A 14,676-nucleotide genomic window follows, 5' to 3' on the forward strand; every position below is an offset into this window, starting at 1 on the left:
AAGGGATCTAAAATAGAGTACAGAGCAGGACCTTGGAATGGTCTTCTCTTTCAATCGATGAGAAGGATTGCATTGATCTATTTCAACCATGAATTTGAGTTGAATGAGAATGAAGTCTGTTATACTGCTGAGCCCAAAAACAGTTCAGAAGTTATTAGGTACATGCTGAACCCAGCAGGCTTTGTTCAGCTCCTTTTATGGAGTGATAAACAACGTGATTGGGAGTCTTTAATTACGTCACGTCTTGATCAGTGTATGAACTATGCCCTTTGTGGAACATATGCTACCTGCAATGAAAATGACTCTCCAGCTGTGTGTTCATGCTTGGAAGGGTTCACGCCCAAATTTGTAGGAAAGTGGGATTCAAGAGTTTGGTATGATGGGTGTGTTAGAAGAACTCCATTGGTTTGTAACAATGGAGATAGCTTTCACAAGCGCACGGGTTTGAAATTGCCAGACACGTCCCATTCCAAGGTTAACGCGACCATGAACATCAAAGACTGCAAGCAGTTATGTTTGAGTGATTGCTCTTGCACTGCATATGCAAATTCAGATATAAGAGAGGGGGGAAGCGGATGCCTGCTGTGGTTTGGTGATCTGTTGGACATGAGAGATGATATAGGGCAGGATGGGCAAGACCTTTATATTCGACTTGCTGCTTCTGAAATAGGTACTTGTCCTCTTCTTTTCACTATGGATCGTGTTTAAATCTTTTTTTTTTTCAATATTTATTCGTGCAATTATATCCTGAGGGATTTAGTCTAGAGGAAGTAGGATTTAGAGGTAAGAATCAATACGAGTAGAAACTGGAGAACATTTTTCAGGTACCTTGCTCTTGAACCATGGTAAGCTCAGGACAATCTTTGGATGGCAGCGAAGGAAAGATGGATGAAAACTTTGGAACTATGGACATGATCAGTTTGCCTTCTGCAGAATTATTTATTCTAACAAACTTGGAAAAAAAACTGAAAATCCACATCTCTGACTTTATCTCATATCTTGCAGCTAATATCGAACAAAAAAGGCAATCATGGGAGAAAAAGCGAGCAGCAATTATAGTCGGCTCTGTCATAATAGGAATTGGAATGCTGATACTACCCGTCTTGTGTATCCTGTGGAGGAAACGCAATAACAAAGGTAAATAAACTTGATTACTTATGTTGAAACTTAAGCAAAAGCTGCTTATCTGGACAAAATTGTCGGATTAAAATGTCTGCTGTTAGTCCTCATAACCAGCCCCTATTTTTCTTATTTTGAAATGATTTTTACTAACGTTGCTGTGAATCCCTTCCCCACAACGCCTGACTTAACTATATACATAAGGTGCTTGCACTAATGCCAATACATTGTGCATCGTTTCAGGATTGACAATAAAGAATCGTGCAATGGATTGTGATGAAAGGGAGAACGAAGAGATGGAATTGCCATTATTTAATTTTGGGACCATAGCAAATGCCACAAATAACTTTTCTATTGAGAACTTGCTGGGAAGAGGTGGATTTGGATCTGTTTACAAGGTAAAGCAACGATATGCTACCGCGGCTTCATTCAAGTTCTGCAGCATGTATATTTCTTGTAAGTATAACATTTATTTGTTATGGTCTTAAAGGGTACATTGCAGAGGGGCAGCACATAGCAGTAAAGAGACTGTCAAATGATTCTGGACAAGGGCTGAAAGAATTCAAAAATGAAGTTATTTTGATTGCCAAACTTCAGCACCGCAATCTTGTAAAGCTTCTCGGCTGTTGCATTCAAGGAGATGAAAAATTGTTAATCTATGAATACATGGCCAACAAAAGTTTGGACTACTTTATTTTCGGTTTGGTCCTTCACTATTCCTTTCATGTTTCGAAATCTTTTTTCTCTGACACCTTCCCTTTAAGGATTCTATTAGTGGTTTGGCTAACATGGGGAACTGAATCAGATCAAACAAGAAGCAATCTACTAGATTGGAGTAAGCGAGTGAATATTATTGGTGGAATTGCTCGAGGACTTCTTTATCTTCATCAAGACTCTAGGCTTAGAATAATCCACAGAGATCTCAAGTCTAGCAACATTTTACTGGATAAGGCAATGAATCCAAAAATTTCAGATTTTGGCTTAGCTAAAACATTTTGGGGAGAGCAAACTGAGGCCAACACAAATAAAGTGGTCGGAACATGGTAAGTACAAAGTTAATCAAATCTTTCTTTATGGCTATCCTTTACGTTGCTATTAAATTGTTTTGACAACATATTCGCAGTGGTTATATGTCGCCTGAATATGCCATTGATGGGGTTTTCTCAATGAAATCTGATGTCTTTAGCTTTGGGGTTCTTGTCCTTGAGATAGTAAGTGGAAAGAAGAACAGGGGATTTTCCCACCCAGATCATGATCACAATCTTCTCGGACATGTAAGGTTAAATGTTGAGATTGTTAACCATGTTGAATTTCCAAGGTAGAAATCATGATTCTGAATTTTTGAGATTTCAGGCTTGGAGTTAGGACAGAAAGGAGGCCAATGGAACTGATTGGTGATGCCCTTTGGGACTTTAGCTTGCCATCTGAAGTGCAGCGATGCATTCATGTGGGATTATTGTGCGTGCAGCAACGACCAGAAGATAGACCAAACATGTCTTCTGTAATTTTAATGCTAGGCAGTGAAAGTGCATTGCCTCAACCAAAGCAGCCAGGGTTTTTCACAAGGAGGAATATGCCTGAAGCTGAGTCTTCAACAAGCAACTGTAAATCATCTTCTGCAAATGAGTGCACCGTTACCCTGTTAGAGGCACGGTAGTTGGATTTGTCACTTGACAAATGGAGCTATGTAACACTCCTGAATTGTCTGTGTTTTATGTGTATGATGGTTAAGTCGATAGACAGGCTAATTTAAGAGGTTAATGTGTAATGACTTTATGTATCTATGAAAATGAGAATATGCCCATGTCCATAGAAGATAATTGGGTATAAATGAGTAAGTGAAAGTTTAAATGATATCGTGCATACGTTTGGCACATAAATGATGATGATGTGCATATGCCTAGCACCCAAATGGTATAGTGCATTGTTTGGCACTTAATTGAGCATAATGTGTATGTAAATTATGTTATGTTTAATTGATATGCTATGAAACATAAGGCAAGGATGAGAATTTAAGCTATGTGATATGCTTATGTGTTGATATTGGATGAAGTTTAATGAATTCTGATAGGTAATGTTAGCTGGAAAGGATATGGGAGATTGGGAATCGAGTTAGGAATGCTTCACGTGTTGGAAAAGTGCATTTTGGACAAACAGTATGGATACATGAGGCAATACATTCAAGGCAGTAAGAACCCAAAGGGTCTTATGGGAATCATGTATCGATACATTGCCTTATGTATCGCAGATTTAAAGAAGAAAACATTCTAGATGAAAAGTATCAATACATTAAGGGCAGAGAGTATCTTGTTTAAAAAGTATCAATACAATGCCTTATGTATCAATAGATTTAAATTGAACCAGAGTAAATGTATCGATACATTGCCAAATGTATCGATACATTGCCAAATGTATCAATCATGCATGCAGATTTACAAAAAATATAAGATATTGGGCAGTCCACCCATTCAAAAACAAAGAGAGAAACTAAGAACTCTCTCACCCTCTCTCAAAACCCCTATCCTCCTTGGTGATTTGGAGTTTGGAGAAGGTGTTTTTAAAGCTAGGAAACCAATCTAAAGGTAAATTAAAAGCTTTTCACCGATGATTTCTAATTTGAACGGTTTGATAATTAGAAATATGTGTTTAAGATTTAATGGTTGATGGTGTTGGAAATCAGTTGGAGATTTGAGGTTTGAGTAAGCCAAAACAATGTCTACGGTAAAGATTTAACTCTATGTTGAAGAATTTAAGAGATTTGGGCATTTTATGCTAGTTAGTTATAGATTTAGCTATTTGAAAAGCTGAAAATTTATTTGAAAGCTAAGACTTAGCTATGCAATTGAGATTATGATATAAATGCTGATGATTATCCACTATTAAATGTTAGATACCTATGGAAGAAAGAATGTTGCCCAAAGTGCTGAATTGTATGGATTGAAGCTAAGGGATTGATAAGCTGAAATTGAGGCTTGGTGAGCTGAATTGTCCAAGGCTAAAAAAGAACACTCATAGTGTCAAGGTGAGTGGGGAATTTCAAAGCATAGGAGCATAAAGACTAGAGTGCATGTATGCTTCTATAATGAAAATGCATGATGTATGCTATGTATAAGCCATAAGTATGTTTAAAGGTAAAATTCTCATACTAGAAAATGATTATGAATGATGTGATATGCCTAGAAGGATTATGCCTAGGCTAATAAAGTTAATATGAATATGAGCTAATATTATGGGAGTTAGGATGTTATGATGAATGTGTATATGATAAATACATCAAGAAATGTTATGTCTAGACTAATGAATGTTATGAGAATCTTATGATATGCCTAGAAAGATTGTGCCTAGGCTAAATGCAAAAATGTGGACCATGATGAGAATAAAATGTAAGTTCATGATTATGTGATTGTGATAGATAATGATGATGATGATTTGTCCATGGATGATTTTGGACAATGTTATGATGTGAAATAAGCATATTCCATCCGAGGATGATTCCGAACAATGTATATCATGAGGTTGAGTGTATCCATATCCCTGTGACTATGTATGTTGCTTGCAGAGATAGTGGTAAGTAAGGATGGTGGTTTCATCCTGCTTATGATTCCCACCTGCTGTGCAATGATGTATAAAGCCTATAGGGATAGTAGTAAATAAGGATGGTGGTTTCATCCCGCTTATAATGCTATGATGCCATTTGTTGAGATTACTTTAGATGATGATTATAGATTCTGTAGTTTGCCGTGGCAATAGGGCTTGACAAGACTCCGTCGTTTGCCTCGACAATGGGGCATGACCTGACTCTGTTGTTTGCTGCAGCAATGGGGCGTGACATGATAATGTATGATGTTCATCGGTTGGCCACTGCACGTGACTATGTTATATTCAAGGAGGACCACTCAATGATATGTTACAATGTTATGAATATGTAGTGGAATTCCATAGGATATGCAATGTAAATTACGATATTTTGTGCTACGAATTAATGATTAATGCAAAAGCTCGAGGTAAGAGCCATATGTATATGATAAACATAGTATGATGAAATGCAAGCTTATGGAGTCCAAGGACGTTTGCATTGATATGGATGCTTAAGAGGTAAGTGTGATTAAAACGTATGTAGACGACCATATGGTGGGCCAATTCATATGCTAGATAAGGCGGATAGACGACACTAATGATGAGATATAGTAGGCATGATAGACATAGATCACCTTGCCTTTTTATGTATACATATGTAACAACGTAGTATACTACAAGATGATGATGATGTATATGATATATAATAACAGACCTGTCCAGTTATAAGTATGTTGACGCTTACTTATGTATATGCATGTTTAGAGGATATGTGTAGCAACTATACCTGCACAATTACAGTTGATTTATGCTCCTGCTCACTAAGTACAATAGTGACACACCCTATTTGATTGTATTGTGCAGATAAATAGACAAAGAGGGTCAGGTGGCATAGCATTGTCGACATCAGACGCACAATTTTGGCAAGTGGTGTGTTATCTGCTAGCAACGTATCTCCGCTGGGTCATAGATTGAGTCTTACGCTTCTGCAGTGTATAAAATGATTATCTCTAAAAGGGATTATGCAAGCACTGTGCTGCCCTATGTAAATGTAATGAGATGTTAAGTGGATTGATGAGACAGCCATTGTATGGCTATATAAATTTATGTTTAAGTCTTGTAGATGAAAATGAGCCACAACGGCTAAATTTTTTAATGTTTAAGAATGATTTCATGATACGATGTTGCCAGGAGGCCTTATATAAATGAATTATGTTGTATAGGACTTATGAGTAAAGGCTTCTTCCAGTCTCGCAAGCTTACTTGTCAAGCTCATGCGTGCTAGCCACGAATGTTTGGGACGTGACAAGTTAGGGGCAGCTTTGGCTTTTCGTGTAAGACCTGATCAAGAAGGAAACAAGAATGGATGAGATGATGAGCTAAGATGTACATGCATCACATTTTGTATTTATTTACCCTTAGGATGCTTAAGCAATATCTTTCTTCTCTCTAAACTCCAAAAATACGTAAAAGTGATTAACCCAAATCCAAATACTCTTATTGATTATTAGATTAAAGTTTAGTATTCATTGATTTCTTAAAGAATCTTATCGAAACACAGTTCCTATTATGAGAATTAAATAACTATTAAACAAGATAATCATGACATATCAGTGTAATTCAAACATAACTGTATAACCATGATGATAAGTCTAAAAATTTTTAATTATTATTTTATACGTCGACGTTGTAATTATAAGTTTCATAAATAGCTTTATATAACTGCCCCCTTAATTGAGGATAATTTAATAAATTTCCTCCTTTACAAATGAGAAAATAATCCAAATTAAATAAATAGTTTATTTATTTATGATATAAATATAAAATTTAATAATTTAACGGTTTAGGAAACTTACAGTAGGTAATGTTGATAACAAAGGATAGGAAATTAGTAATTTGAAATAGACTTGGAAATCCATGTCAAAGTCAATTCACTTTCATCATCAAAGAGCTGTAGTTTCCAAGCTAATATCCAGGCATGTGCCTTCAAATCCCCATTTCTTCTTTTTATTTTCTGTTTGTATTATGATTTTGTTTGCTTCAGTTCAAGATGAAGCTTTAATGGTTTCAAGTGTAAATGTTAAGACAAAGGAGAGTTGCGGTTTTTTTTTTTTATAGTCCAAAATAAAATGTAAAACACAAAATGATTTTGTTTGCTTCGATGTCAAAAAATATAAAAATTGTGCATACAATTGCATGGATAATGGAAATTGACTTTTTAAAATCACAAATTTAGAGTTAAAACCTAAGAGGGATATATGATATATGGATGAGAGAGAACTATTTTTCATCGAGTTTAATAGATATATAAGATTAAGTAAACATGCAGACACATGTATCATCTCTAGGTAAATCAAGCCATGCTTTGTGCAAAGCTAACTATTCCTATACTTGTTTTTAGTTGAAGTTGTACTTGTTTCCTATATGATTTTGTTTCTTGTAGATCAAGCATGTTAAATTTCTAGTTGATTTGTATCAATAAGTATAATTATTAAGTGTTCTGGATATATTTGCTTAATGAACATACTCTTGAACCTTAATGGTTCTCATCCATTACTGTTCTTCATGTTAAAATTTACACTAAACCAACTTTTCAATCAACTGGGTGTAAAGTTTTTAGTTGTAAGGAATGTTTTCCCTAGTGGTTGAGCATAAATTTCCCAAATCTTTTTCTACCTGGAGGAAGCAGGACTGGATGATAAAATGGAGAATGGTTTCAGTATATTGCCATTTTGGTTCAATGTAATTCCTTTCTTCACATTGCCAGCCTTGGATGGTATGTTCTGGCAGCAAATAATGGTAACGATAATGGATATGAAGTTCCCAAACAAGGATATCAGTCCAATCGTCTACATTATTACTTTTGGCTTAAGCGTGGCCTTGTTTCTTCTAATGACCATTTTATCAGGCATTACTGCATTTGACGATGTTCTGAAACGCCTGAACATCATATCTGCTCCGACTTTAAATCTGAAAGAAACCAAAGTTCCTGTTGGGTTTTCTGCAATTGCAACTTGCTTGTTTTTGTTCATTGTTGGTATATTTTGCCGGCTGCTAGTGGATGTCGATAAGGTGGTGAAGCAACAAAAAGTTAACATTTGTTCAGTTATACTGTACCTCATTGCAAAATCCTTGGGATTCAACATTTTCCTGGTCATGGCTTGTTTCTTTGGCATTACCTTGATTGCGGAAATTGTCCAAGGTTCTTCAAAGGCTGCAGTCACTCCAGTTTCCGATCTTTAAATGCCTGTTGAGCCAAACTCTTAGTACTCTAATGGTAAGAGAATGGAGCTTGGAATTGGGGCTCTTTTGGAACCTGTTTAAGGTATTGTGCTGGTGACATCAGTTTCTATATTGGTTCACTACTATTTGGTTAGCTTTCTAGTGGAGTTTATTTGGAGATTGTTTGACATTAACATTGTCATCGGCGATTCCATCTGCTCCTTCTCTTTCTGATTGTTCTGTTTGTCATCAGTTTGTAGACTTCTATATAAACGATTGAGTCTATTGACAATCATTGTAACTAAAATGTTTTGCATTTTCCAAGTTAAAAAGTTCAAACAGACAAAAAAATAAAGATGAACTATAAAAAGATTCCCTGATATACAAGTATCATATTCTTGGAGTTTCTACTATTAGTAGAACATGATCCAACCTTGGACGGAGAAGAATCTATTTCGTACAGCTACCTTTCTGTGAAAATCCAGGCCCTTTTTTGTCTGAGGCAGGTACTGCAGTTTCACTAGTTTGCATCAGAACAACAGTTGCATGCTTGATCTGTCCTCTGGACTTTGGTGCACACATAATAGACCAACATGGATTGATCGTAGCACTGTTGAAAGGATAAAAGAGTCTTTTAGGCTGCCATCATCAACCTGTTCTAATGATCTCCCCTCTAGCAGTATATTGAAGACCAAACATGCTGATCTATAACTTAAATGTGTTATTGCGTTTACCAGTTGTTTAACTAGAATTCAACCTTTTTTTGTTTTCTGTTGATCTTTAGAGAATATTATCAGAATACTTAACCGAGATAAATTGAAAGACATGTTGAAGCTAATACTTGCATGCAACCTGCAGTAGCAGTTTAACACTTGTCCAAACTCAACTCAAGTCCTTGACAGCTATTACTCCTCACAGCTTATGTATTAACATGTTGTCATGCATGCTTAGGTCTTAATGCATTTTAACACTTGTCTTATGCTTGTGACCAAGTGTTGTAAGCTATTATCCACGTTTGAATCCGTTTTACTTAAATATCTTAAGCAACCAGTAATGAATTGGATGAACTTTAGTTCCTTGCTAAGCATTTTTGTTCATCCCTGTTTTTTCCTTGCCTGTAACAGAGGCTGCATCATGCAGCCTTATCCCGACATCTTTCAAATCACAACAAGACAAAGATAAGTGTATTTAAACACAACCACTAAAAGGACAAGAACAAGAATGAGTTACCTTGAAAATAAGGGATCAAAGGACAGCACATATAGCATATAGCATATAGATAACTGCTGTCGTTAACGGCTCACAAAATGGGGGCTTTATTATAGCATAAAATAGAACAGCTTAAAGATAGAATAATAAGACATGTAAATGAGACGTGGACATCTTCCTTCTTTCAAGAACTGACGCCACTCTTCTGCAACCGAGACCTCAATCTCCATTATTTTCTCAGCCTAGAACTCAGCCTTTTCTTAGCAAAAACTTTTCACAGATTTCATTTTCTGATCTACGACGGGTTACTATCGACGCGGATGATGGTAGGTTGCTGTTTTTCTTCAGAAATGATTAATCACATGTCATGAATTTTAGTCATGTTTACCTGAAACTTTAAAAAATTCAGCCATATTTGAATCCTTTTTCCTCTGTTTCTGTTCTCATAGTACTTGGCTATCAAAAAAAACTTTAGGCTGCCTTGGAGACGAAAGGTAGCGTCAATTTCTATAGCCAGCACTTGGTGGAGATATTGGAAAACCCTGTGTGGCTGCTAGGTGCACTAACAACACCCCGACCCAAGACAAATGCCCCAAGTCAAATGGCCTATCTAAAGATCTCAACTCAAGATTCCAGAGTATTTGGAATTACAATGCTAATTCTAGGAGTATTGGGAGATCATTACAACTGTTTTCGAATAGAACACTCTCACTCATTCCTATTCTTCACTTTTGAATCTTTGAACTGCACATTGAAGCATTAGATGTTACATCTGTATTTTTGTCACTAAGACATGAAAGTGAAAACAGAATGAAAAGGTTAATATCAGAAAAAATCAGTTATCTTCGCTCCATTAGTGTAATGGTGAGTTCATCATACGAACATGGTTTCTGATTGCTTGATGAGGATTTAGCTTCACTTAGATCCCTTTCATTGAAAAAACCTGGTTGTTTAGGCTGAGGTAGAGGACTTTCTCCACCAAGCATCAGGACCACAGTTGACATCCTTGGCCTATCTTCAGGATTCCGTTGCACGCATAGAAGACCTATATGAATTGATCTCAGAACTTCAGATAGATTGGAGATGTCTCTAATTGGTGCAGCAATCAGTTCCAAGGGTTTGCCTTCAGCATAAAGCTTCCATGCCTACTGAGTTGAAGCCACTTTAATTATAATAGAATTCAAACCAGGAGATGATGAGAGGGGATCATAATTTGAAACTTACATGCCCGAGGAGGTTATGGTGGTGATCTGGATGAGAGAATCCTCTATTCCTTTTCCCACTAACAATCTCTAGCACCAACACGCCAAAGCTAAAAACATCAGATTTAATCGAGTAGAGCCCATCAATTGCATACTCCGGAGACATGTAACCACTGCAGTTAAGAATCATTACATGTTGTTTCAGATTTACATGATATGATGTTGCTAAATGTTGTACCAGTCTGGGGCCAAAACTTACTATGTTCCCACCACTTTCTTTGTCTTTTCTTTGGTGACATTTTCCCCAAAACTTCTAGCAAGGCCAAAGTCTGAAATTTTTGGGTTCAGTTGACTGTCCAGTAATATGTTACCTGTCTTCAGATCTCTATGAATTATTCTTTGCCTTGAATCTTGATGGAGATAAAGGAGTCCACGAGCAATACCATTGATGATGTTGTAGCGCTTAGGCCAATCCAGTGACAAGCTTTGAGCTTGATCTGCTCAAATTTCTTACACAGTTCAATCTTGTGCAAATTTATTCATTGGCTAACCACTTCATCTTGCAACCCAAAGTCTGGTATGCAGTTGGGGTTATAAGATGAATGCAGTCAAGTCCAACAATCAAACCATATCCAAGGTTAGAGAAAGACTTACCAAAAAGAAAGAAGTTCAGGCTTTTGTTAGGCATGAATTCATAGATCAACATCTTTTCATCTCCTTCAACGCAGCATCCAAGAAGCTTCACTAAATTTCGGTGCTGCAGCTTTGCAATATGAACTACTTCATTTTTGAACTCACTAAGACCTTGTCTCGAATTCTCTGATAGCCTCTTTACTGCTATTTCTCTTCCATCCTTCAGCGTACCCTGAAGTTTAATTATACCCAAAGATCATTTCTGGTAATGCTTAAAAGTTTTCTTGAAGCTGCCAAAGCTTATACAGGCACCTTACCACATAAAAAAAGGAGGATGGTTTTCCTATTTTCATAACCAAACACCCACTCACACCTCACAGAGAGAAACAAATGAGAGTTAATTGAATTCCCTATTGAAGATGAATACGGAAAAAAAGTTCCATCGATCTTTGAAGTGTATAGTCTTATGATCAATTGAATAGTTTAGTCAACATCTATTGAGTAACATCTAATGCATTGGGCACATAAGTTGCAGAAAACCCCATTTACGGCTACTGTATTGATGTCAATGCAAAGAGGTGGAAACCATCATAGCTATTAACAATGAACATGTTGCTAGACAATTTACTACATTGTTACCTTGAAGACAGATCCAAAACCACCTTCTCCAAGTTTATTCTTGATAGAAAAATTTTTGGTTGCATGGACAATTGTGGCCATGTCAAAAAATGGTACTTCTGGATCTTCCCTCTGATTTGCATTATTAGAACTGCTTCCACAAACGCATTTAAAAAATCCTGCAATGTAGGAGCCGGTGTATACATGAAATGATAGCAGAAACCTATTTGTAAAAGGTCAGCTTTCAAAAAATTGACAGAGAAGCTACAGTAGGAACGCTATCTGTTAAATTGAGACTTGCATTGAAGACCCTGGAAGCCTTATTTTCTGTCAAATGCCCATGCCTCACTGTTTTGTGTTTTGACAGTTACTGTCTAGGTTAATGTCTGTCATGCACCTAATGCATGTTTTGATTGATAGTTAGGCTCTCCTATGAGTTAGACTATTGTGGTGCACAACTTATGATTAAAACTTTGTTTGAAAGCTTTCATTTGTACATATACTGAAGTTAATGAATATCAGGCTAAGTTGCCTTAGTTTCCTGTTTTTGTGCTCCTCTGTTCTGTTCTGTTTTTTCTTTCATCTATGGCTGCTTGCTCTACTGATGTTGTGCTGCAGTAGTATTACCTACTGATATTGAATGCTAAGCTTCTGATAAGCTATAAAACAACACTATCCCATTAACTGCATGCATCCATTACCTACCCTAGTTTTCTAATACAAATGAAGTTCTGTTTGTTGTTTTTGTTTTCTTTTTTCCTGAAGTACTTAGTTACCATTAACAACATTAGCTTTTCATCTACTTATTGTCTAATCACTCGCATCAAACTTGGCAGAAGTTTCAAAATGTAAAAATGGATCGGAGGAAACACATACCTCGTTCATGGTGTTTCTTCCTCCAAATAAACAGAACCAATCCTAGGACCAGAACTATAGTAGGCAATGCAATGCTGACACCAATTATCACTCTAATTTTCTTCATATTGGATTCAACTTTTGTCTTCTTACTGTCAATTTGAACTGTATACAATGAAAATCACAACAGAAAACATTGAAATAAGAATAAGGAATTTCCATCACTGACTACCAGGCTCACCAATCAAATTGTTGGCATACAACTTAAGCCTTTGGTTCAGGTTGGACACCTACTCCAACTCCAAATCTAATTGCTACTTCTCACCAATTTTAAAATAAATATATTGCCATTCAATAATTCTATATTGGTGTAACCAATAAACTAAGCATATACTAGAGGGACAAACACCCAAAAAATCAGCTTAAACTAGATGGCAGTGATCTAATGATCTGAAAAATTCAATACACGCATACCGAACTTAAAATTTCAGCTGTCCTACTGTCATAACCATGTTCAGCTGTCCTACTGTTATAACCATGTTCAGCTGTCTTTGGAGATGTAACAAAAATAATTTCAGCCATTTTGCTGCTCTTGCACTCTTTGCCAGTCACTCTCATTTTAAGTTTAAGTTATCTAGAATTGATGAAAAATTTATGACATAAATGTTCTTCAGGGTTAGAGGATGATAACATACCAAGTTCTGCTGCAGCCATTCTTATGTAAATTACTTGTTCATTTTGAGTCACCTGTCTGATATCAATCAGATCATTGAACCAAATCAAACACCCACTTCCTTTTCCTCTTACATCCAAATTAGTATAAGCTGTGCAGTTGCAGTTCTTCATGCAGTGGTTCTTGCACTCCTCCAGGTTCATACTATAGTTAAACCAGGATTGACTTGCGTCGGGCAACTTTAGTCCAGCATACTTCAGAAATCCATTTTCCGAACAATTTAGCGGAGTCTTTCTAACACATCCACCCAACCCAGGCGCCACTTTCCATTCTTCTTTATTTTTTGGCTCAAATCCTTTTAAGCAATTGCATGCAGGGGAGTTGTCATTGTTATTGTTGCAATTGCCATTTACACCACATAATGCATAACTGTCACAAGTATCTAGATACGGTGGAAGGTGAAGTACCCAATTTTGGGCTTCATCAATCCATGTGAATCTCTGTATATTTCCATTGGGGAGGAGCAATGCCCTCGAAAGAGTGGAGCTGTTATAAAGGTTCCAGCTGAAGTATATCTCTTTCTCATTGAAAACAAATTCAAATCCATAAACAGAGTTTGGTGTGAGACCAGTTATCCCACTAAACCTCAGACCATTCCAAGCGCCACGACGCATTCTCTTTATCGAGCCCTCTCTCAGAACCCACTCTGGAAATCCATCAAGATCAAATCCATAGGTAAAATTACCCGGAAAAGGATCGTTTGTTTCCTTCCATGATGATAAGTAACGATCCAGACCTGTTACCAAGTCCTTTCCAAGCTTCATGTTTGGTAGGAATGTATCCCAAGGATAATCGAAGCTCTGCCACATGAAGTTTTGAGGGTTACCATCAGTCTCATCTTTAACAACAAGGTTACCTGAATCCAAGATCTGTGCAACCGGTCTACGAGCAATTGTTGATGAGTTGGAAGACCAGACAGTGCTCCCGTTGTTGTCAAGAAGGACAAGAATTCCTTGGTTGGTAACTTTTAGAACTCCTGAAGAATCATTGAGGGGTACTTCTCTGTTGGCCACCCAGACAACAGTCGTGCTAGATTTCTTATACCATATTCCCAAGTACCTTTTGTTGGTAACACTTGGGCTAAAAAATCCTACTTCAAAGACTCCACCAGCCGAAACTATGGTCTCACCATCTTTAATCGATCGAGTTGTATCTACAGTGTCAACCTCAGTGGATGTTATTACTAAGTTAGGACACAAAACGAAGCAAAGAAGAAGTATGGTAAAGCCTTTTATCCGAAGCAAAAGATTTGAAGATATGAAACCCACTTCCTGCCTGAATGTCTCTCCCATATTTCTTCAACTGAATCAAACAACTGAAAACTGTAAATAGAATAATTACAGTCCTGACTCTTGACGTTCCGTTCTGATGGCTGCCTGAGGCTTTCCTGTTCAGAGCCTGTAGAATTTTCTACCTTGGACCAAAGAATGTGCATTCTGGCGCCATAAGACTACCTAAGATTGAACCAATTGATTTCTTGTTTTCAACAATAATGAATTACGTAAGAAA

General features: G+C 36.8%; 2 protein-coding genes across 2 annotated transcripts in view; one reads left to right on the plus strand and one right to left on the minus strand.

Moving 5' to 3' along the window:
* Positions 1–7: 7 nt before the first annotated feature.
* On the plus strand, positions 8–2,909 carry LOC110418863 (G-type lectin S-receptor-like serine/threonine-protein kinase SD1-1). Its single transcript, XM_089783909.1, has 7 exons — positions 8–670; positions 1,006–1,137; positions 1,363–1,513; positions 1,605–1,819; positions 1,925–2,162; positions 2,243–2,398; positions 2,485–2,909. Exons 1-7 carry the CDS (start codon positions 58–60, stop codon positions 2,774–2,776), a joined length of 1,797 nt encoding a protein of 598 aa, XP_089640035.1. The 5' UTR covers positions 8–57; the 3' UTR covers positions 2,777–2,909.
* A 7,056-nt stretch (positions 2,910–9,965) lies between these two features.
* LOC110418937 (uncharacterized) overlaps positions 9,966–14,676 on the minus strand; it is a 12,536-nt gene continuing 7,825 nt past the window's right edge. The window contains exons 8-14 of the mRNA XM_021431754.2: positions 13,130–14,442; positions 12,456–12,599; positions 11,601–11,758; positions 10,983–11,193; positions 10,588–10,825; positions 10,351–10,501; positions 9,966–10,271 (exon numbers count right to left, since the gene is read on the minus strand). Coding sequence (XP_021287429.2) covers positions 9,966–10,271; positions 10,351–10,501; positions 10,588–10,825; positions 10,983–11,193; positions 11,601–11,758; positions 12,456–12,599; positions 13,130–14,442 — 2,521 coding nt within the window. The remainder of the gene's footprint in view (positions 10,272–10,350; positions 10,502–10,587; positions 10,826–10,982; positions 11,194–11,600; positions 11,759–12,455; positions 12,600–13,129; positions 14,443–14,676) is intronic.

The sequence above is a fragment of the Theobroma umbraticum genome, unplaced genomic scaffold, assembly GCF_002168275.2.
Source record: "Theobroma umbraticum cultivar Fairchild unplaced genomic scaffold, ASM216827v3 scaffold_67.0, whole genome shotgun sequence".
Lineage (NCBI taxonomy): Eukaryota > Viridiplantae > Streptophyta > Magnoliopsida > Malvales > Malvaceae > Theobroma > Theobroma umbraticum.

Bases quoted from the DNA above. Each gene is read 5' to 3' on its own strand.
- LOC110418863 (XM_089783909.1), top strand. From the start codon at position 58: ATGAGAAGGATTGCATTGATCTATTTCAACCATGAATTTGAGTTGAAT. The intron at 671-1,005 runs GTACTTGTCCTC...CATATCTTGCAG, and splicing joins ACTTGCTGCTTCTGAAATAG to CTAATATCGAACAAAAAAGG. The intron at 1,820-1,924 runs GTTTGGTCCTTC...GAACTGAATCAG, and splicing joins TTTGGACTACTTTATTTTCG to ATCAAACAAGAAGCAATCTA.